Genomic DNA, 23,940 nt, shown 5'->3' on the forward strand with positions numbered 1-23,940 from the left:
CTAGGTCACAAAGTCCCAATAAAGCGGGGCATGTTTGTGAGCCTATCATCCCTGGCATCCGACACCACGGAGCCCGCCCTCCGTCTGAAATTTCCTCCTGGCTTTTCTGGGTCACTGTCCTCCCTGGGCTGGTGTGGCTCTGGTCAGCCAAGCGGGCACTGGGGGCGCTGGTGGAAGTAGGTACAGGGTGGCGGCCTTGGTGGTGTTGGGTGCAGACTCCGCAGGGATCATGAGGATTAAACCAACCTCATTCACGATATTCTGGAAGCTCGGGCCTGGGCACCTCGGGAGGAAGAATCTGGAATCCATGTCTGTGGACTTGGGTTCAGGTTGAGGTAAAGTGTCTCATCTGAGATGGGCTCCCCATCCCATGACCCATCTCAGACGAGAGACTTTACTCCCCTCTCTGAGCCTCAGTGTCATGGTCCAGAAAATGGGACAAGAAGAACCTCTAACCCTGCAGGGTGGCTGAGAAGATGAACTAAGACTCAGAAAAAGCCCCTTACAACACACTGTTTCGTATCCAAAGAATCTGACTCCAGTCAAAACAGCATGACCGAACCCCAAAGGCAAACAAGCAAAGCCTCGACTCTTTTTTTTTTTTTTTTTTTGCTAAACTCCCGTGCTCACGACAAGTACTTGTGATATAGCCTCGTGGTCGGATGGTCGGTCACAAGTTCTAATTATGGAAACACTCTCTGACAAAACAGCCTGTTGGTGTGAGTCATGGAGGGTAGATTAGGTCTCAGGGCTGAGAACTCTCCTGAGCCCGGTTTGCAGACAAGTACATTCTAGGGAAAAGAAAGCAGTGATTTATAATCATTTTCATTCAGGAAGATGCCTTGCAGGCCTGGCAGTCACAGGCTTCTGAAACAGCAGGTGGTAAACAGAGCTTTTCCAGGGCCTCCTTCCTATAACTTTCCAGCTCTCTTGCATTTGTTCTTATTGTGTCTCTCCTCCTACATACACACCTCTGTTGATTCAGGATCCTGGCCTGGTGACCTGGGGGTGAAATATTTTAAATGGCAACTCAAATAAGTCCAGGCCATCATAACACACATAATGGGAGAGGAGTCTATTTAATGGGGTGGCTTCAAGAGGGATTAGGCCCTTAGTGACGGGCCCGGGGGTGAGAGGACGTGATGACATTACTTTCTTTCAGGGGCAAATATTTCTCCCTCCCAAATATTTGAATTTCCTATCTGGAGTCTTCTTGAGCCTGTGTTCTGAACTGGCAAAAGCTGTTGGATAACACTGAAAGCTCTCCTCTGTATAATTCTGTGACACAGCTGTTAGGCACACAGATGTGGAAAGCCACCCCCAAAACCTAGCTGGATTTCTCTCTCTCTCTCTCTCTTTTTTTTTTTTTTTTGGTCTTTGTAGGGCCGCACCTGTGGCACATGGAAGGTTCCAGGCTAGGGGTCAAATTGGAGCTGCAGCTGCCAGCTTACACCACAGCCACAGCAATGCCAAATCCGAGCCATGTCTGCGACCCACACCACAGCTCACGGCAATGCCGGATCCTTAACCCACTGAGTGAGGCCAAGGATCGAACCTGCATCCTCATGGATACTAGTCGGATTCCTAACCCACTGAACCACAGTGGGAACACACGAATTATTTAATTTATTTATTTATTCATTTATTTATTTTTATTTATTTTTTTCCTTCATCTGCACCCATGGTAGGCAGAAGTTCCTGGGCCATGGATCGAACCTAAGCCACAGCAGTGACAGTGCCGGATCCTTAACCCTGCTGAGCCACCAGGAACTCCTGAATTTTTTAAAAGTTTCAAAAATTGAGCTTATTTATACAAAAACATGGGTGTACATGTGTTTGAAGAAGATGTTTCCCAAACAGAAGCGGACTTGCAGATACAGAGAACAAACGAGCGGTTATGGGGGCGGGGGGGAAGCCCTGTAGGGATAGGGGGGTAGGAGGTACAAACCTTTGGGTGTAAGAAAGGTTACAAGGATGCATTGTGCCACACGGGGAATATTGCCAATATTTGGTAATCACTGTGAAAGGAGCATAAGCTTTGAAAAGTGTATAAACATTTTAAAACATTTTTTTGTAAAGAAAATATTTGCCAAAAGGTTAATAATGATTAATCCTCATGGGAAGAAACCTCAGGGTTGAGTCCCCGCAGCTGTGCCACTTACTGGGGTGTGTGCCCTAGGACCCGGGGTGGCGAAACCTCCCTTTATCTTTGTCGGTGGAGCGGGGCTGGAGAGCGGGCTTGAGGGTTATTATGTAAGAGATCGGAAGCACTCCATAAAGGCTGCTGATTACGACTCTGCTGCCCTTGGGGCAGTGGGTTCTGCCACTTGCCATAGGACAGACCCAGAAAGGCAGAGCAGTGGTCGAAGGAAAACACCACTGACTGACATTGGGTGTCGTGTGGGGGTGACCCAGCACGTGGAGTATGGATCAGAGTGAAGGTCACAGAACGGTGTAGAAAAGAACAAAACAAAACCGTTCAGTGGCCACCCTCAGAGGGCAGCCTTCATTAGCTCCTAGATCAGCGTGTTCACGCCCTGGAGACACGTAGAGCCAAATCCTAACATTTCTTCTTGAACCCCGGGGAACTGGCTGGATGAGGACCCCAGGCGGCCCCTGCGCCTCAGTGACACGAGGGATCAGAGCTGCCCCAGACCTGGAAGGTGATGCTCCAGGACAAGGTTGGAGAGGGCGACTAAAGCTGGTTCCACTGGTGACCACCTCCCTCCCTGAGCGGCACATTCCTAGAATTGAAGTGATTTGTCAGTGTGCTTTTCATATATTTTTACCAGCTACAATTACGTCTTGCTGAAAGGACCTACTCTGACTTCTTCTTTTGTGTGTGTGTGTGTGTGTGTGTGTGTGTGTGTGTGTGTGTGTGTGTGTGTGTGTGTGTCTTTTTAGGACTGAAACCGTGGCACATGGAAGATCCCAGGCTAGGGGTCAAATCGGAGCTGTAGACACAGGCCTACACCAGAGCCACAGCAATGCGGGATCCAAGGGGCATCTGCGACCTACACCACAGCTCACGGCAGCCCCGGACTGCTAACCCACTGAGCAAGGCCAGGGATCAAACACTCATCCTCATGGATATTAGTCTGGTTCCTTACCACTGAGCCACGACGGGAACTCCTATTCTGACTTAAGGTGATTTGACTTTGTTCCAATCCACAGGGACTAGTTTTATACTTAAACTCTCCAGGTAGGGCTACCAGGGATGACACAGGGTTCCCAGTGACATTAGCATTTCAGATAAATAGTGAATCATTTTGTGTGTAGGAGTATGTCCCAAATATTATATGGGACATGCTTAGGCTAAAAGATTATTTTTTGTTTATCTGAAATTCTAATGAACTGGGCATCCTGTTTTTTTATTTGCTGAGCCTGGCAACACTATTGCCAAGGGAAATCTTATTTCTCTATTTCCAAATTCTTGGACAGGCTGGTGACCTTGTGGATGCTTATATGATGTACACACTGTTGTGAGAAGGTAAGGATGGTAATTATTTATTTACTTATTTTTTTAGGGCCACACCCATGGCATATAGAAGTCCCCAGGCTAGGGGTCAAATTGGAGCTACAGCTGACAGCCTATGCCATGGCCACAGCAACACGGGATCCAAGCCGTGTCTGTGACCTACACCACAGCTCATGGCACCACCAGATCCTTAACCCACTGAGCGAGGGGCCAGGAATCGAACCCAAATCCTCAGTGATACTAGTCGGGTTCTTAACCCGCTGAGCCGCAACGGGAATTCGCATCACTTATTTAAAAATTTTTTTGATCTAGATATATACACATATTCTTTTTCTCATATTACCTTCCATCACGTCCTATCACAAGTGATTGGATATTGTTCCCTGTGCTGTACAGCAGGACCCTGTTGCTTATCCATTCTAAGCACAGATGAACCTATCTATGAAACAGAAACAGACTCACAGACGTAGAGAACAGACGAATGGCTGTAGACTTGTAATTCTTTTTGCATAAGACATATTTCCACATAAACAGCAAATATCTCCCTGTATGGGACTCGGTGCTGGGTGGCTCTGGGAGAGTTAGTGGTTGGTTAAATCACAATCCCTGTCCTCAGGGAGCTTACAGTGTAGGCTATGGCACAACTAACCTCAAAAACAAACAAACAGGAGTTCCCGTCGTGGCTCAATGGTTAACCAATCCGACTAGGAACCATGAGGGTGCAGGTTTGATCCCTGTTCTCGCTCAGTGGGTTAAGGATCTGGCGTTGCCGTGAGCTGCGGTGTAGATCGAAGACGTGGCTTGGATCCTGCGTTGCTGTGGCTCTGGTGTAGGCCGGTGTCTACAGTTCTGATTCAACCCCTAGCCTGGGAACCTCCATATGCTGAGGGAGCAGCCCAAGAAAGTGGCAAAACAAACAAACAAACAAAAAACAGAGCAGGCAGCAGGAGCCCCTGGGAGCTCTCCAAGGATCCCAGGTTCAGGGGAGGGGATCAGATTTGCTTGGAGGAGCTGGATGAAGACAACTTCCCTGTAGGGGCGGCATTTGGACATGTGTTAAAAAATATCAGTAGGGGAGTTTCCGTTGTGGCTCAATGGAAACGAATCCTACTAGTAACCATGAGGTGGTGGGTTCAATCCCTGGCCTCGCTCAGTAGGTTAAGGATCTGGCATTGCCATGAGCTGTGGTGTAGGTCACAGACACGGCTTGGATCCCGCTTTGCTGTGGCCATGGCATAGGCTGGCAGCTGTAGCTCCGATTCAACCCCTAGCCTGGGAACCTCCATATGCCGCGGGTGTGGCCCTTAAAAGCCAAAAAAAAAAAAAAAAAAAACAAACCAAAATCAGCAGGTGGAAGGAGTGACTCAAGCGTATGTAAAGTAGAGGGGGGAGAAAATGAAGCACATGTGCCGCTTCCTTGGGGCAGAACATCAATGACATCAAGAAGCAAAAAAGGCGAAGTACGGCCGGAAAAAGGAGGTTAGTTTCAATAAATATGCAAACGAAAAAACAAACCAAGAAAAGAACCCAGAGTCACCGAAACGTTTTGTGCGTCTAACTTTTCAGCCACTGAAATGTTCCCAGATGTTCTTCGGGGGAGGAGGTGGGGGCTTCTTTCGTCCTCCACGGAGACGGTTTCATTTCATCGAGAGTCAGTTTCATTCAGCCACAGCTGCTGTCACCAGTTAACACATTCTTGGGGTCAAGCGAGAGCTACTCAGGTAGCTTCATGCGACATCTGGGCCAAGGTGGCCGTGGAGGACAAGGTGGGTATTGCTTGCTCGACAGGTTAGGTACCGTCCAGAGAAGTGGGCCAGGACACGAATTTCAGCAAAGTGTATTTATTTTCCTGTTTTCCAGTTTAAAAGAGAGAGAGAGAGAGAACCCTGGGCTCTCAAACTTAATTGGCTCACTTATTATGCAGCAAGTGAATGAGTTAAAAACTCAGAGGAGACTCAGTTTTCTCATCTGTAAAATAAGAGTGTGGCTCAAATCACTATATTCCCTCCAACTGACACAAAGGGGAAGCTCTTTTTTTTTTTCTTTTTAGGGCCTCACCTACCAGGGGTTGAATCGAGCATCAGCTGCTGCCTGCGCTCCATCCTGTGGGCAATGCTGGATCCTTAACCCACTGAGTGAGGCCAGGGATCAAACCCACATCCTCATGGACGCTATGTCAGGTTCTTAACCTGCTGAGCCACAAAAGGAACTCCCCAAAGGGAAGCTCTTGGTTTCACAGGGGTTGGAGGTATAAAGGGCCTGCTCAGAGGGCCCCAAGGCACTTGTGCTTCCTTTTGTCCTTTCTTGACAAGACCAGTGTAGATTAAGTAACTCCCTGGGCAGCCCGTTCGAAGGGTGCTGAGGGGTAGAACCAGTGCTCCATCAGCTGAAGAATTAGACTCCACTTTGGAAAGATAAGGCATACACAGTGCCTGTTGCAGTGAATATCTCAGGCCTGCAATGAACCATACCTCCTGGCGGTATTCAAGCTTTCCTGGTAGGCAAAGTATTCTGACAGCATGTGCAAGTTCCCTGGCCAGGGACTGAACCCACATCTCAGCAGTGACCTGAGCAGCCACAGGGACAATGCCAGATCCTTAACACCCTGTGCCACAAGCAAACTCCAAGGTATTCATCCTTGAATCTGGACCTCTTATACAATAGAAGGGGACAGAGGTGACCCTGCACCAGCTCTAGGCCTACGCCTGGAGGAAGCTTGATGGATCCTGCCTTGGCTCCTTTGGGAGAGCCGAGCTACCATGCAGTGTCTACTATGTGCCCTGTTAGAGGCCACGTGGAAGGGCCATGTGAAGAGGGAGAGGCCCTCATTTTTCATGAAGAAAAATGAGGAACTGGGCCAGACGCGTGCCCCTGTTCCAAGCCACCCTCAGACTTCTGAGTCATCTGAAAGGGGGACAGAGGCAGCATCTCGGATGTTCCACCCAGACAGAGACCAGCCAGCTCTGCGCCTTGTTTAAATTCCCGACCCACAGGCTTGTGAGCAAATAGCATTGTGGCTATTCTCAGCCATGAAGTTTTGGGTCCGGCGCTGGGTGATGAAACCCCACAGTCACAGGAAAGGTAAACATCACCCCCCCACACAGCTACGCCTGGTCAGGTTTCTCAGGGTCAAAGAAAAGGACACGCACAGTTTAGACCATTGGCGGGAACACTTCCTACTGGGGGCCAAACGGGAATTCCCCGAGGACCTCAGGTTTGCGCACTTGGGGTTGGAATGGGGGACAGGTGCCAGGGGCGTTTCTCAGCTCTCACTCAGAGCACCCCGGGCTGAGGGGTTCAGCCAGCCACACCCGTGCTTTCCCAGAGAGGTAATCACACTGCAATCTGCCTTCAGGAGAGGATTTGGGGCCACCAAGGAAGGGGTTCCCCCCACCCTCCAAGTAGTAGAAAAACCAAAAGCAACAGAAGGAGTGGAGGGGGATGGAGACGGGAACCCCCTCTTTCACAGGTAGCCCCCAGGGGCTCCTTCAGTCAACCCAGGACAGGAAGCAGGCTGGAGGGCAGACTGAAGGGTACCCATCAGGGAGGGGCCTACATTCAGGGTGTGGACTGGAGGCCAGGGCACGCTTCCGGATGGGGGCAGGCCCGGAGCTCTGAAGGCAGTGCTCCCTCATTAGGTCAGGAAGGAGAAGGGTGTTCTGCACACAAGGGACGGCCCCCCAATGGTGCAGAAGCAAGAGTGCAGGTGTCCCGCCATGGAGGTGCACTACCTGGGGCAGTGGAGGGGTTGGGGCAGGAGGGCAGATGAGAATCACAAATGCCAGTCAAAGGCAGCATAGGGACCAGAGTGTGATCAAAGGCTGGGCCTGGGTCTGGTCCATCCCTGACTCCCCCACCTCCCTCCTCCAGCAGCTATAGCACAAAATAGATGCTCAGTAAATGTTTGCTGGAATGGATATGTGTATGTGGAAGACGGAATCACTTTGTTGCACAGCAGAAAGGATCGCAACATTGTAAGTCAACTACACATCCATAAAACTTTTAAAAATGAAGGAAAAAAATGTTTGCTGAATGGAATGATTTCACTTCTAGGTCAAGGGAAGATGCTGAAGTTATTTCCGCAGATGTGACTGTGGGGGAAGCAGTGAGATGGATGCTGGGGGCACTGGGCCAAGGGGAGACTGGACAGAGCGGGCCTGTCAGGCTTCTGCAGGCTCCTCTCGAGGAGGGCTGGGCCAAGGAGAGGCAGCGGAGCTGGAGCTGAAGGATGGGGGTTGTCCTCAGGAAGCATTTTTCCAGGATGGGCAGCCGTGGTAGGAGTGGGTCTCTGGGGCCACAGGCTCGAGTCCGGCCTGGCCATCGTATTGCCATGCCGTGTGGGCTCCAGCTCCGTCTCTGCGAATCAGAGGCATTAAGGAAGACCTTTCCCTTCTGCTCGGGGCCTTCATGTTTCTGAGATCTGGTGACTAATATAGAGTGTGGACAGGGTGGTGTCAGGAAGGGAAGGAGCTGGGAGGATCAAAGATAGTTCTGAGGAGGGTTATGGAGAAAATGATGCAGCTGGTGGCAGAAATAGGAAGTCAGAGGGGAGAGCTGGGCGGGGTGGGAAAGGAGACGCGTTTGCTGTTAGGGAAGTTTGCAGGGGATGGGGGCACAGCTCTGGAGCAAACAGGCAGTGGCGGCAAAGAATCACAGCCAACTAGGACACCCCCAAAGATAGCCAGGTCCTAATTCCCCCCAGCTGTGACTGTTGCCTTATATGGTGAAAAGGTCTTTGCAGATGTGATTAAGAAAAGGTCTTGAGGAGTTCCCGTCGTGGCGCAGTGGTTAACGAATCCGACTAGGAACCATGAGGTTGCGGGTTCGGTCCCTGCCCTTGCTCAGTAGGTTAATGATCCGGCGTTGCCGTGAGCTGTGGTGTAGGTTGCAGACGTGGCTCGGATCCCGCGTTGCTGTGGTTCTGGCGTAGGCCAGCGGCTACAGCTCCGATTCGACCCCTAGCCTGGGAACCTCCATATGCCGCGGGAGTGGCCCAAGAAATAGCAAAAAGACAAAAAAAAAAAAGAAAAGGTCTTGAGATGGAGAGATTATCCTGGATTATGAGGGGTGGGGTGGGGGAGGCTAAATACCCCCCCATGTACCCTTTTTTTTTTTTTTTTTTTTTTTGGATATGCTCAGGCTGGAGCTCGAACCTGTGCCACAGCAGTGACATGGCCAGGTCCTTAACCTGCTGAGCCACAAGGGAACTCCCGCACATGTATCCTTGTAAGAGGCAGGTGGAAGGAGATTTGACACCCAGAGGAGAAGGCAATGTGAAGACAGGGCAGAGAGATTTGAAGTTGCCAGCTTTGAAGATTGATGTGGCCACAAGCCAAGGCATGCTGGCAGCGCCCCCAGAAGCTGGAAGAGGCAAAGGAGAGGTTCTTGCCTGCAGCTTCCGGAGGGAGTGTGGCCTAGAGATAGCGTTTTCAGACATCTGGCCTCCGGAAATCTGAAAGGGCAGATTTCTACTCTTTCAAGCCACTGAGACTTTGTGGTAATTTGCTACAGCAGCCACAGGAAACGAATACACTGGCCACCCCTCCATTACGGACTCCTGGAGTTCCCATTGTGGCTCAGTGGGTTAAGAACCCAACATAGTGCCCTTGAGGATTTGGGTTTGATCCCTGGCCTTGCTCAATGGGTTGAGAATCCAGCATTGCTGCAAGCTGCAGCGTAGGTCACAGATGTGGCTCAGAGCCCACGTTTCTTGGCTGTGGTGTAGGCTGGCAGCTGCAGGTCCGATTCAACCCCTGGCCTGGGTATGTTGCAGGTGCAGACGTTAAAAAGAAAAGAAAAAAAAAAAGGGACTCAACTCACTGCCAGGCCCCCCGCCTGGGCCCCAGGTTAAGTGCTTTGCATATGTGGTCTCTGAAGAGCACGTGAGGCAGGAGCTGTTAGTACCTCCACATCTCAAAAGAGGAGAAAGAGGCTTAGAGGTCAAACAGGTCCTGGTAACAGAATTAGAGCCTTGGTCTTTCACTGCCCTGTCATAAAGCCACTGCGTACAACTGCTGCAATTCGAGCATGCGGTTCCGTAATGGGCCCTTTTGAGCGTTTATCTCTGGCGACCCGCTATGTCACAGGGGAATAAACTGGAACCCAAAGAGGTGGCGGCTTCTTCACGGTCTTGAAGCTGGTCCCCTGAGGTTAGAGCCAGAATCAGAAGCCACTTCCGAGTGTTCCCACCCAGCACACCAGAGTATATTTTAGGAGAGAATTAAGCACCTTAAATTGAAAAGAAATATAGGCTTGGTTACATGACCCTTGGTGTTTAAGGCAGTCCCAATACACTCTGCAGAAACAAAATATGAAGGCAAAGGCACACACTTTCCCCATGAGTTCTGGGCCTGTGAGCTGGGACCCACCAGAAGGTGCAGGGGAAGGAGACTGGGCAGCTCTGAGATGACTGATTGGATGGGGGATCAGGTCAGCTGACAAAACAGGCCCATCCATTGGCTGACCAGTGCAGGTGTCCTCCAATCGGATGAGCTACCGGGTTAATCAGATTAGCTCCTTGGAGTGAAATGGAGAATGTGGAGAGGATGGGTAAGGGAGAGAAAGAGGCAGAGACACAGAGAGACAGATAGACAGACACAGACAGAGCAACCTGACCCCTAGAGCTACCTCGCATCCTAGAAGAGGCTTGCATACACTCCCCAACCCGAAGGAAGTCTCAGTGACTCTCCATTCTTCTGGATGGATCTGAGCCTCCTTGTAGCTCACAGGGCGCAAAACAGAGGCAAACTTACCCAATGAGCAGTATTGGCCCTAAGTTTTGTTTTTCATCTTTGCATTCAGATGTCTACATCTTTAATTCCTTTTTGAGGTGATATTCTTTTTTTTAAATGTATTTTGCTGAAGCATTTTATTTACAATGTGTTAATTTCTGCTGTACAGCAAAGTGATTCATATGTATTCATTTTCCTATTCTTTTCCATTATGGTTTATCATAGGCTATTAAATATAGGTCTGTGTGCTATACAGCAGGGCCGTGTTTATCTGTCCTATACAATCATTTGCCTCTGCTAATCCCAAACTTCCAGTTCAGCCTTCCACCACCCCCTCGGAGCTGATAGTCTTAGAAATGCCTTCCTGGGAATTCACTGTCCGTGGCTCAGCGGAAAGGAATCTGACTAGTATCCATCCATGAGGATGCCGCAGTTTGATCCCCAGCCTTGTTGAGTGGGTTGGGGATCCGGTGTTGTGGTGAGCTGTGGTGTAGGCTGGAGATGTGGTTCCAATCTGGTGTGGCGGTGGCTGTGGCTGTGATGTACAGTGGCTACAGCTCCGATTTGACTCCGAGTCTGGGAACCTCCATAGGCTGGGGGTGCAACACTAAAAAGACCAAAAAAAAAAAAAAAGAAATGCCTTCCTGAATTAATTTTGCTGCCCATCACCCTAACGAATCCACCTGGGCAGGTTGAATTTGCAAGGGAGTCCTCTTTATTGAGACAGGTCCCAGGAGGGCCCCTAATAGAATCAGCTTCAGGCAGAGACTATAACTTGTTCCTCTTTTTCACACTCTAAGGGCCAAAATGAGATGGGGCAACCTGGGACTCCATTTTTCTCCTCTATCAACCTTGCCTGAATTTAAAATGTTTGAGAAACGAATGGGAAACCCTTCACCCATTGAGGAATGTTTAATATCTGCCTGAACACAATGCTAACTTGAAAAAAATGCTTCTTTGGTGCTTTCCCAGAGTAAAAATAGGGTAGAACTGACCTGTTGGTCTTTGGTCATCGATTTAACATGGATTTCTAGCTGTGGACTCAGCCGATCACAAGAAGGGGTGAGTGTGCTGTGCTTACAGATCCCAATTCATATAAGGCTGAATGTCCTCAAGGGCACCCCACCTACCCAACAGCCAATGTCAACGCGACTCCTCCCTTGGGGACCTTTAGCTCAAGTATCACCTTTGGGTGACAAAAGTCAAGTGGTATTATAGACTGAGAATTTCACACCTGGGTTTCTGGTCTCCCTGGAGGGAAATTGTCAAGATGAAAAACCAAAGCAGTAGCAAGCAGGGGGAGAAGGAAGAAGGAAGGCAACGGGAGTGAAAAGAATCACATCAAATAGACAAAATCAAAACAATTAAAAAAATAGTAATAGCACCTCTCCGTTCCTACCACGGGCCTGGCACTGTAGCCATTTCTGCCTTGGAGATTTAGTAACAACCGTTCTGCATCGATGTGCTAGTTGAGGGAATCAGTGCCCAGAAAGGGCAAGACATCTGCGGAAAGTCACACAGCTTAGGAAGCAGAGGAGCCTGGATTGGAATCCTAGTTGATCTTCCTTCAAAGCCCACGTTCTTCCTTATCAATCATAGAAGCATCCTAGAGTCATTCCTTAAAGAAACTTACAAAACAGAAGGAAAAAGCAGTCCAAGAATTCCCTGGAAAAGTCATACTTTAGAGTTGAAAGCTTGGGTGAAAGAAAGAAAAAAGTAACAGGCGTAATATGCTGGAAGCCACAGTTTGAACCTCTTGTATTATTGAGAAAAGAGGCCATTAAAGTAATGGCTCGCACAAAGCTGGCCACAGAGTGTAGCCCCTGGGGCCGCCTGCTAATGAGGCCACGTGAGGACTGTGGCGGAGATGAAAGGACCTTGATGTCATGGGTTTGGTGTAACTCAGCCCCGCATGCTTCCTGGTACGGACCCCACTCAAGTCCAGGCTTTGAAGCGGTTTTTACACTCACAACACCACCCCCACAAGACTGTGATCTCTTGATTTTTTTCTAACTTCTGCTATGAAACATTTTCAAACATATGCAATCTTTTTTTCAAAAGAACAGCACGACGAACAATTCTCATCTTGCCATTTGCTTTGTTTCTCTCTGTCCCTATCTTTCTCAGAGAGGGTTCTTGCTGCTACTCCCCCTGTAAGTTCTTCCATCATGCCTCAGTGCCTTTGCACATACTGTGCCTTCCACCTCGAATGTCCTATGTCATGCTCATCTTTTACCTCAGCCTTTTTGTTTTTTGTTTTGGTTTGGGTTTTTTTTTTTTTTTTTTTTTTCAGCCTTCTATATTTTGTTGCCTCTAAGGGGCAGTGAGCTTCTGGGGTGGGAAGGAGATGGGGGCTGGTTCTCCTCTTTACTTTCAGTGACTTCAGAAGGCTGCCCCATTAAAGGTGTTTTGCTTTCTCTTTTCTATGCTGTTTCTCCATCTATCCTTTCTTCCTGCTCTTCTCTCTGCTACTTGCAGAAGTTCCTGGACCTGGGAACGAACCCTTGCCATAGCAGTAACAATGCCAGATTCTTAACCCACTGAGCCAACCAGGGAACTCCTAGACATATTTAAGGCATCTTTGAAGGCCCAGCCCCAATGCCTTCTCTTACACAAAAGTGTCCCCAATTTCATCCAGATGGAGGTAACTGCCTTTCTCTGAAGGCCCCATAACATTTTATCTAGTCCTCTTGAGTGGTAATTCTTACTGTACATTTTGGTTTAATTGTTTATGCACCTATATTTTCTCTCCCCTCTAGACTGTGAGCATCTCAAAATCTGTTCCATAAGTGGGTCATTTTCTTGTCACCAGAAGAGTTTATCACATAGGTGACATTGGTGACATTTAAGAAATTCAGTTCAATTCTACAGATTTTTTTTTTTTTTTGAGCACTTATACATATCAAGCAAACTACTAGACTCTGGGCATATAGAGGTGAATGAGACAGACATAGTAATCTCTGCCTTCCTGGAGTTTACCGTCTATTCTAGAAGTCAGACCAGAAAGCAAGCAATTACAACAGAATGATGGGGATGAAAGGAGAAATAGATGAACTGTTTGTTTTGTTTTCTTTTCTTTTCAGGGCCACAGCTACAGCATATGGAAGCTCCCAGGCTAGGGGTCGAATTGGAGCTGCAGCTGCCAGCCTATACCACAGCTCACCACAGCGTCGGATCCTTAACCCATTGAGTGAGGCCCTGGATCGAACCTGCCTCCTCATGGATACTAGTTCAGTTCTTAACCCACTGAGCCACAGGGAAGCTCCATAGGTGAACCATTTTAGAGCAAATACAGGGACTGCTTTTTGCTTTTGTTTATTGATGTGTTGTATCAACATAAAAGTAACAGATGCTCTTTGTAGAAGATTTAGAAAATGAAAAAGCATGAGGAAGACATAATATCTTGTGATTACCATCCCTCCAAAAAAAAAAAAAAAAGGTTAACATTTTGGTGTCTATTTTCAGTCTTTTTTTGCAAACTGAGTGGAGTGATTGAAGGTTTAAATTCTTTTGCCAAAAACAGCTTTACCGTGCACCTAATTCACATACTATAAAATTCACCACGGTAAAGGCACCACTCAGCATCTTTTAGTGGATGCACAGTTACGCCACCATCCCTACGATCCAATTTAAGATCAAGATCATCACCCCTCAAAGAAGCCCACATTCATTAGCAATCACTCCTCATCTCCCGCTACCAACCAGCCCAGGCCACTACTAACACGTTCTGTGTCCATAGCTTTGCCCATTCCGGTGTCTCATATAACATGATTGCAAAGATAAAGCCTTTTACACCGACGTCTTTAAGTAGACGTTGGGGTGGTTTTCACTTTTCCTCTATTATAAATAATGCTGCTATGACCATTCATGCGCAAATTTCTGTGTGGATGTGTTTTCACTTCCCTTGGGTAGATATGTAGGGGTGGAATTGCTGGGTCAAATAGTAACTCTATGTTTAACATTTGGAGGAACTGACTGTTTCCCAAAGGTCAAAAGTCTCACCAGCAATGCACGAGGCTTCTAGATTTTCCACCTTCTCACCAACACTTGTTACTGTCTTTTTGTAAAATTCTGGCTATCCTAGTAGGTGTGATGTGGTGGTTCTCATGGTGGTTTTGACTTGCAGCTCCCTGATGGCTAATGATGTTGAGCATCTTTTCATGTGCTTATTGAGGCTGACATTCTACTTTGGACATTGCTACAAAGATCGTGGTTCCTTGAGTTGTGGGCTAAAGACTGTATTAAGTCACCAGTGAATAAAATAAAAGCCAAGTGTGCTTTCTGGGCTCCACAAACAGAGCGTTTAGAGCTGGTTTTTGTAAACAGTCCTGAGGATCCTTGGACAAACCCTATGCGTCTGGACACACAAAACTAACAGCAACAAAAGAGCCTCCTCCACCCCCAAATCTAGAAGCTGAAGAGTAATTAAACTACAATGCAGGAATAAAATCATTTTGTGATTTTCTTGACTAACTGGGTAAAAAATTAGTACCAGACTTTGAGATATTGTCCCCAAAGTGAGAATGTTTCATGCAAAACCAGTGACCCATGGCATGTGGGTTCCATCTTAAAGTTTTCTGCTCTGTTCTACGGAGCCTCAGAGAAGGTGTAGTTCAACACTTAGGAAAATCGCAAAGATCTTTGAGATGTTGGATTTATGAGAACATTGGAGGATGTTTAAGCCAAACACCTTGGCTCAGAAGGAAACTGCTTTGCAGAAATCTGAAATCGTAGTGGGCATCAGCACTGCTGCTATTGTAAGAACAGTTCAACCACTAGTTTGCACAAGAAGTTGAAGTAGAAAGATATAGGCAGGCACTACATGAAATATGCAACTATTTAAAACAGTTATTACTGGGACTTAAGCCAATGACATATTTGTGAACCATACATACGGAAAACTGACTAGACAGAAATATTGAAATTATTTACAATGGTTGTGACAGAGTAGTAACATTGGGGTTTTTTTTTTTTTTTAATCAAAAGTTTTTGGTGTAGGAGTTTCCGCTGTGGCTCAGTGGTAAAGAGGCCCAACTAGCACCCCTGAGGACATGGGTTCGATCCCTGGTCTTGCTCGGTGGGTTAAGGATCCGCCTTGCCATAAGCTGTGGTGGAGGTGGCAGAATCAGTTAGGATCCCGAGTTGCTGTGGCTGTGGTGTAGGCTGGCAGCTGTAGCTCCATTAGACCCCTAGCCTAGGAACCTCCCTGTTCCTTGGGTGTGGCCCTAAAAAGCAAAGAAGAAAAAAAAAAAAGGTTTTGGTGTATATGGAGAACATTTATATCAAAAAAGGTGTCACACAGAAGATATCCAGGAGCTGTTGCATTCTTATCCCTGCACCGGTCACTGGGGACTTGAAGGAAAAGAGGCAGAAAATCAAGCTGGATTTAAACCAATCTTAACGATGACTGTTACAGACTGAATATTTACGTCCCTTCCAAGCTCACAGGTTGAAGCCCTAATCCAGACAGGATGGTACCTGGAGGTGGGACCTTTGGGAGGGAATTAGATGATGAGGGCAGAGCACTCCGGAATGGACACCGGCTCAGTGCCCTTGGAAGAGGTCCGTGACGTGAGGCCTCAGGGAGAAGCTGGCAGCTGCCAAACCAGAGGAGGGCTCCCCTTGGAACCCAACCAGGCTCCAACCCTGATCTCCAACATCTAGTCTTCCGAACTGCAGCAAATACACATCTCTGTTTGTAAGCCACTCAGTCTACGGTACTTTTTATCGCAGGCCAAACTAAGATAATGACCACAAAACCAATGAATCTGACCTTCCCACATCTGAAAGCTCCAAGTGGGTCTGTGAGGCTCTCAGATCCTAACTTTCCACACCTCAGGAAGACTAATGCCACGCTCTTGTGTATCTACACCTGTTACAAGGATACTCCTCTCGAGGAAGAGAGAACAGGAGAAAAACAACAAAACACAAGGGGGTCAATTTTCCAAAAACCGATTGAGTTACCCTTAGTGTCCTCAAAGACACGTACTTACAACACAATTTTCCCCATTAAAACTCCCCTTTCTTCACTTTTGGGGGGGGAGGGAATGGAGGGGAGGTGGGCTGTGCCAGCAGCACACAGAAGTACCTGAGACAGGGATCAAACCTGTGCCACAACAGTGACAAGGCCAGATCCTTAACCCCTTCCACTGAGCCTTCATGGAACTCCACTTTTGGGGAAAATTTGAAGACCTAACTGTAGGAATTTTGTATTATAGACTATTATACTATACTATCTTCCGCTACTGTAATCACGAAGTAAATAGCGGAGAGATCCCAACAGAGGGACAAGCTATAAAATACCTGACCAGCAGTCCTCCTCTTCCAAACTGCCAAGGTCATCCAAAACAAGGCAAGTCTGGGAAACGGTGATAGTCAAGAGAAGCCACGACAGGGTAAATCAACGTAAAAAGGTATCCCGGACGGCCTCTGCAACAGAAAGGTGTGATGGGGAGACACTGAGGAAATCTGAAGAAAGGCCAGGCTTTGGTTAAGCATAAAGTATCATTAATTATGACAAATGCACCACACTAATACAAAACGTGAACTGGGGCCACTGTTAACAAGGATGTGGAGCATAGGGAAACGAGGACCTCTTGCAATTTTTCTGTAAATCATAACGTTTACTGAAACAAACCATGAATGGCATCCCGTTAGTTTGTGTTTAAAATACCGTTTCAATGACAAAAGACAACAGCATTACTCCTGCAGGTGGACAAACCAGGGGCCTCAAAACACCTTAGTGCAATGTCAGAAATTTTAAGAGGAGCAGAGAGAAAAGTGGTCCCCTTGCCCACATCAAAACATACTAAGTGTCTGGGAACTTTCTCGGAGGAAGTTCACATCTCCATCTTCAGTAAGGAAACATTTATAGACTAGTATGAAGGCAAAGTATCACTGGAGACCTGCCAAGAGATTGCTTTGCTTTCCGCCACTGGGTGAAACTGTTGCTTCCAAACTTGCAAGTATCTGCTTTACACGTGACACTTATTAGAGTTAGTTGAAATAACATCATAGTTATATGGAATAGTTTATAAATGTTTATTAAACATCAGTAATTTTTACAGAGCAAATATTAATAGCAAGCGGCAAAATGTTTGCAAAATATGTACAAAAGTAAAAAAGCCGTAATGACTAGCCACTCATTTTATAAAATCAAAGCAACACTGTCAGACCTCCTTTAGAAATAATTTATTGCCAACCCTGAACTAAAGCACTGAGAGCAAAAAAAAAAAAATTTACAACAATATCAGATAATGCTCAGTTCCTGGAAAGTTATAAAAAGATATATGTATAAAAAAATCCTAAACCGCAAATACAGTCAGAGCTAATACAAATCATGTTTTGTTAGGTACAGTGTCTAGGAGGTTGTTACAAAATACACTTTTTGATAAGGCTTCTGTGGTGAAGGAGCTCTCACCAGGGGAGCAGTGTAGGAAAGCCACTCAAACATTTTGCGATCCTGCTTTCGAATTAGAGGTAAATAAAGAGCAAACGGTATAGTTGGTTGCACCGTTACATACACGTTCTAAGAATTACCCCCTACTCGCCCCCTTTTTTCTCCTAGAATCATCAAATAGGCATGACTGAGGACAAATGCAGCACTTACTATGGCAAGAAATATCATAAACAAGCTTTCCAAAGACAGACCCCTATCAGATACCATGTAAGCATCATGACATTCACTGACTGCAAGTGTGTGCAGTGGGCCTCGCCTATTTCATCACTATCAACAGCAGATTTGGACAGATGACAAAATCTCTTTATCGACCCAGAACCTACTGCCCTATCATTAACACTTTTTGTTCATATAAGCTCTGGCATTTGAAGTCAGATGGTTAGGCTTAGATGCCACAAGAGTGAACACAGTTATTTAAATGCTAACTATACATTCAAGTACAGACGTAAAAATGCTAGTGGTACAAACACTGTTCTTCAAATTCACCTAACAGCCTAAGGCTAAGAGCAACGTGATGGTACTTGAAAAAGCCATGAAGTTCAACTTGTTTCAAATGTTCAGGTTTAGACTTACACTTTCACCTTGGGTATAAATCTGTTAAGCCCTAACCTTGTACCGTAACACAATGGGCAGGTACTGCGTCTTTGGAACCTGGAGACACAGACACCTGCTCACATACAGTCCCTCTCCCCTTCTCATGTTCACTACACGGAAAAGCCAACCTGTATCCTCTTCTCTTAATTAAAGACCAAAAAAAAAAAAAAAAAAGCAAAAAGCACTACTTTTAGTCCAGCAGCACAAACACAAGGACAGATCACCTGTGACAAATATCACTTAATGTGTTGAAATGATGGGAAAGAGAGAAAAAGTCAGATTTCCACTTGAAAAAGACACGGAAAAGTTCTGTTCTTGATGCCTCAATTAAAACTCAAAAGAAATGAAAAGGTAACAGAGTGACTTTCTCTAGGTTTATTAGGGGACTTTATTACAAATGTTTCAGCTTTACAGGCATGATTTCATGGATTCAAACAAGAAATTAAGAGTTAACACTGATATTTAACCTTCTCATTACATATACAGAAATAACAGTGCTACAAATTGCAATGGAGAGACTCTTGTTTCAGATGGCCTGGTTTGGGGTTTTTGTCTAAATGTATCATTATATAATGAAAGCACCAATTTGAGGGTTTCTCAAATAAGGGATCTGAGTTTCAGAACATAACTTGGTAACTTCTTCTCTTCATATAAGTAAGGCATCACCGGATATGTGTACTAATGCTGAAGACACATTTTTACCAAAAGCACAAATACAAATATTGTATACACTGGAAGTCAGGATTTACTCATTCCCGCTTACAAAAAATTATGAGTCAATTCAAATCAACACTTCTAATCACTTCTGGTATTAAGGTGATCTTACTTCCTTCTGCTTTATACCAACCACTGCCAACAACTGAACAAGGATTCCTCTGACCAACCTAACCTCACTTGAGGGACTAACCAGAGGATCTTCACCAAGTAAACTACATGCCGATGCAGCTTCAGATAAAACCAAACCAAACCCAGTCTTTTTCACTCCACGATGCTTTCTTTGGTTGCTGTTGTGCTCTATCAAGTGCCCTTTCCAGACAATAAAACTGAAATGAAGATTTCCATTTAATACAATATTTGGCAGCAAGCAATGATGTGGGTTATTAAAAATAATATTTAAGTGCCAGAGGCATGCCTTAAATTATCTGGATCTTCAGAAAACATCTGACAAAACCTTTTCCCTATTAAAAAAAAATCAAGGCAAAAATCTGTGGTGTTCTTTGATTTTGTAAGGCAACTCTGTATAAATTTCCTCAAGGCCAATGAAGACACTTGTGTGACATCTCTTAAGAAGTAAACAAGACATTCAGACTTAGGAAGAGAATATAGTAAGAGAATTAGGCACATTTCGTTCCAAATCATAACCATGAAGACACAGAAAATAAACCCACCAAAGATCTTTAAATTCAAATTATATTTTTAGAGACTGGGGGGAAGTGGCATAGGGAAAATGGTGAGCACCCTTTCAATTTTGTTCACTAAATAACATCTCCCCCTTCATATAGCGCTATTTCGAAAAGATCTGATTTTCATGATATGGGCACAGGACTCCTGCCAACATTTAAAAATACAGAATATAAAAAAATGTGGACTAAAGCCTTCAGATTAAATCTTACAGTTCCACTGAGTGTCTAAACAAGCCTGCCATTAAATGCAAGTAATTTACTGCCTTAAAATACTGTCTAGATTTTCTTTTAAAAGAAAGCTGACTCTGAGGCGTCACATACGTCAGGAAAGGAAATCTCAAATGCCCCAGACAATATCATACCTCTTTGGTACTTCAACATTTCTTTGTGGTAGTCAAAACAGTGATTTCTGCTTCAAGGCAACATTTACGGTTTGAATCACAGATCTTAATGTAACTTAATTAAGGCTATCTTTCCTGCTATTCATACAGGGACGTGACTTTAGCCTTCACTGGAATTAAATGTTTGGGCCTTTTAATAAATTCATTTGCTAGATACAGACAGACGCTCCACCGAAAGTCTCAATGTCCCTGTGCCCTTATTCAGATACTCGTTAGCAGTGAAATGGCGACCTCTGAATTTGAACGACGGATTGTTTTTGGTCAGATGATGCAGGAGATGCAGAACTATTCAAATGCCCACGCGTTACAACTCCACTGCGAACGCTTGCGTTACGATGTGGGCCTCCACGCTGGTAGCCCAGGTGCTACCAAGACATGAAGACACTGGCAGTTACAGATGCAATGAGGGAAGAATTTCAAATGCGAGAAGTCAGGTATGTAAGGAACAATCCCTGGTTCGTTCACTGCAAAGCCCTTTTCTCACTGAGATAGTGAGACAGATCAAGAGCTACTGTCTTGCCAAGGCTGGGTGGATCCATAATGTTGACCAATCTTTCAAGACTCTCTAGCTACTAACAAAATACCTGAGAACACAGTCAGCTACACAGGGAAGTGACCGACATCAGTCTTAAACACAAGTTTCAAGCAAAGGAGAAAAGCCATCAGATTCTCCAGACCGTCACCAGCCTCGCACTCAAGTTTCTCCAACCCCGTCCTGACACCACACATCACCTGCAGGCAGCACTCTGAGCACCGCCAAGAGCCGTTCTGAGGAGCTCACTTGGAAAGCATCTGTCATCGCAAAGCTACTCTGTGGGTACATTCTGACTTGGTGAGTGATGGCGGAGGTCAAATGCAATTGGGATGAATGAAAAAAATTGCTATTTATTCTTAGAGGAATCCTTGAGACATTCAAAATGTACCTCAGCAAAGCTGGGATTTCATAAAAAGAATGTTGCAAACATGTACATACTCTTTTACAAACATACCAAGAATGAATGGGAGTCTCAAATAATGCCTTCCTGAATAGTTTGACAGGAAAATACTGCCGCTGGCAAGCTCCACACAAACAAAAAAATCTAATAAATGCCCCCATCTAGGAACAGACAGGAGAGCAAAAGATCAGTGTTTGTGACGGTGCAGCAGTGATTCCCACACGGCATTCTGGGGGAAGGGTGTACTGATTTAGAAAGTTCTGTCATCAAGTTGCCTGCACGTTTTAGTTGCTGCGATGGCCAGAAAGTCTCACATACGGCACATTTATTACATGATATTTAAATGGGAAATGGGAAAATTATATTCCACTCATGACTTTTAATCAAAACACTGATGGTCTGTGCCTGCCTTCTACTCCCCTGTGCCATCTGAGAACTTTCATGAGCATCAGACCAGAGATCCTTATGTAAACTTTAAAACACTTAAGAATACTACCTCAGAAACCAGAGAAACTGAAAAACAAAACAACTGCTGTGTAGAGAAGCAATCAGAAAAACATGAAGGGTAAACCTACAGAATGCCGTTCCTTAGATCAAACTGTTTTCCAATGGCCTTTCCGAAACAGGGCATCATAAAGCTGGGCTCAAGTGTGGCTGCTATGGGTAGGGCAGATAAAGAGATATCTCGCTTGTTTTAGGGCTGAATATGCTTAACCTCATACCTACGAATAGCTAAGGTCATCTACACTTGGCACTACAGGAGAATTCCGTTTGAAAAGTGGAAGAGTTTAAAGCCTGAAATATACCGAGTCTTAGGACTGGCAGGAAGTCACAACTCCACTCCAATGGGAGCCAGAGTCAAAGAGATCAAAGCTGAACTTCAGCAGATATTGGCAACGTGTCACTCAGCAGCTCTCAGCTACAAACCAAACTCTGCAGAAGGAGGACTAAGATTTCCAAGAAGTTAAACAGAGAATCAAGATTGTTCTAATTCCTGTTGTAAACCGCTATGTTGAAAAACAAAACAAACAGAAAACAATCAAAAGGACAAAGAGATATTAAAACAGCAAGTCTTTTGTACATCACTGGAGCATGAGCTGCTTGAGGTTGTCATGAAGAATGGTATCCTTCACGTCGCGGAAAACAAGGCGGATGTTCTCCGTGTTGATGGCGGTGGTGAAGTGGTGGTACAAGGGCTTCTGCTGCTGGTCCCGGCGTTTGTTCCGGAAACATTCCACCAGGAATTTTTGGACGTCTCTTAAGCAGTGGGGATCCCCTTCAAATTCTAAGAAGTAGTCTTTGATGCTCACAATTCGCACTTTCTCCTCAAGCAAATCTGTCTTGTTTAAGAAGAGAATTATGGAGACATTGCTGAAAACCCGGTTATTGACGATGGTTTCAAAAATGTTCAGAGACTCGGTAAGGCGATTGGTCAGTCGATCTTCCATAAGCACCTGGTCAAATTCACTTGAGGAAACAAGGAAAAGTATTGACGTCACACTGTCGAAGCATTCAAACCAACGTTTTCTTTCGGATCGCTGACCACCTACATCAACCATTTTGAAAGGAACATTTTTAATTTCAAAGTCATACTCATGAATGCCTTTGGTGGGTCTTCTGGCAAGCAGAATGTCTTGTTGTGATGGAATGTAATCCTGGAAGAGAATACAATGACTTTATACTCAGTAGTCCAGAAGTAATGAGAATTTTTAATGTACTGCATTAAATGAGACATTTCAATTCAATGAGAATTAGAATTAGAATTAGAATTTTTAATGTATCTGGTCTAGTGAATGGATATGCAAACAAAATGATCTCTTTAATGACAATCTCTTAGATAACATTAAAGCGTCGATACTATTATTATTCTCATTATAAAATGTCAAGATACCGTGAACATGCTGCTGGTTTTGCACAAACTGGTTCAAAATTCACTGCAAATGAGAAGTGCCTCCTAGTTTTCTCAGCAGCCCCCACAGCACACTTCCCTATGCCGTGTTAACGGGTTCTCTCCCCTAAGGTTAGCCTCTTTCCAGAGTGTAGACGAAGCTCTTTCACCAGGAGAGCTTGACATGCTCACCACCAAGACCATTTTTTTTTTAAATCAAGGCAAAATGTTAAATGATGCCAATTGTTATTCACAACGTTGTATTTTTATCTATTTCCAAATAGTATGATTTTGAAATTTCATTACAGTGTGAAGACTTATCTCCCTAAAACAGAACAACTGAATAAAAGAATAAAAAAGAGCAGGCAGTTCGCAGTTATCTATAATCCAGCGACTTCGAAAGTAACAGCAGGGCTCTAATGAGACTTGGTGTTTCCATGTTTCCTTCTGGCTTCTGTTCACATACTTATTATTTACTTTATTTATAATCAGCACAGCCACATAATCTTCAGCCTGTGCCAATTTTTTGCTTAACATTTTATCATGAATTGCTTCACGTGCTGATACAGCTGTATTATTTTTAAAAAGAGTAAGGCACATCAAATGGATTAATGTGCTATAATTTACACAGATGTCCCCTACTCATTGCCCTTTAGGTTTTTCCAATGTTTTGCTTTATTAAAAGTTTCATGCGGAGTTCCCATCGTGGCGCAGTGGTTAACGAATCCGACTAGGAACCATGAGGTTGCGGGTTCGGTCCGACTAGGAACCATGAGGTTGCGGGTTCGGTCCCTGCCCTTGCTCAGTGGGTGAACGATCCGGCGTTGCCGTGAGCTGTGGTGTAGGTTGCAGACGCGGCTCGGATCCCGCGTTGCTGTGGCTCTGGCGTAGGCTGGTGGCTACAGCTCTGATTAGACCCCTAGCCTGGGAACCTCCATATGCCGCGGGAGCAGCCCAAGAAATAGCAAAAAGACAAAAAAAAAAAAAAAAAAAAGTTTCATGCGCTCCTCCCCCATCCCCGCCCCCGGACTCTCCCGAAAGGAAAGAACCA

At 45.5% G+C, this 23,940-nt stretch overlaps 1 protein-coding gene across 5 annotated transcripts in view; it reads right to left on the reverse strand.

Annotated features, from left to right (window-relative positions):
- Positions 1-3,945: 3,945 nt before the first annotated feature.
- GNA13 (G protein subunit alpha 13) overlaps positions 3,946-23,940 on the reverse strand; it is a 57,276-nt gene continuing 37,281 nt past the window's right edge. The window contains exons 4-5 of one of the 5 annotated variants that reach the window (XR_014820909.1): positions 16,513-16,638; positions 3,946-5,327 (exon numbers count right to left, since the gene is read on the reverse strand). Coding sequence is in view for 2 of the 5 variants with exons in the window: in XM_003357998.5 (XP_003358046.1) it covers positions 22,084-22,656 (573 nt within the window). In the remaining 3 variants the exon portion in view is untranslated. Of the gene's footprint in view, positions 5,328-12,452; positions 13,349-15,171; positions 16,639-17,231; positions 22,657-23,940 lie in introns of those variants that run through there. The other 4 variants (XR_014820908.1, XR_014820907.1, XM_084983891.1 and 1 more) reach the window with 4 other exon arrangements.

Source organism: Sus scrofa, chromosome 12 (assembly GCF_054392235.1).
Source record: "Sus scrofa isolate SSC_HxYL_T2T_F1_AM1 chromosome 12, Sscrofa_HxYL_maternal_Yorkshire_Landrace_v2.0, whole genome shotgun sequence".
In the NCBI taxonomy this organism is placed as follows: Eukaryota; Metazoa; Chordata; class Mammalia; order Artiodactyla; family Suidae; genus Sus; species Sus scrofa.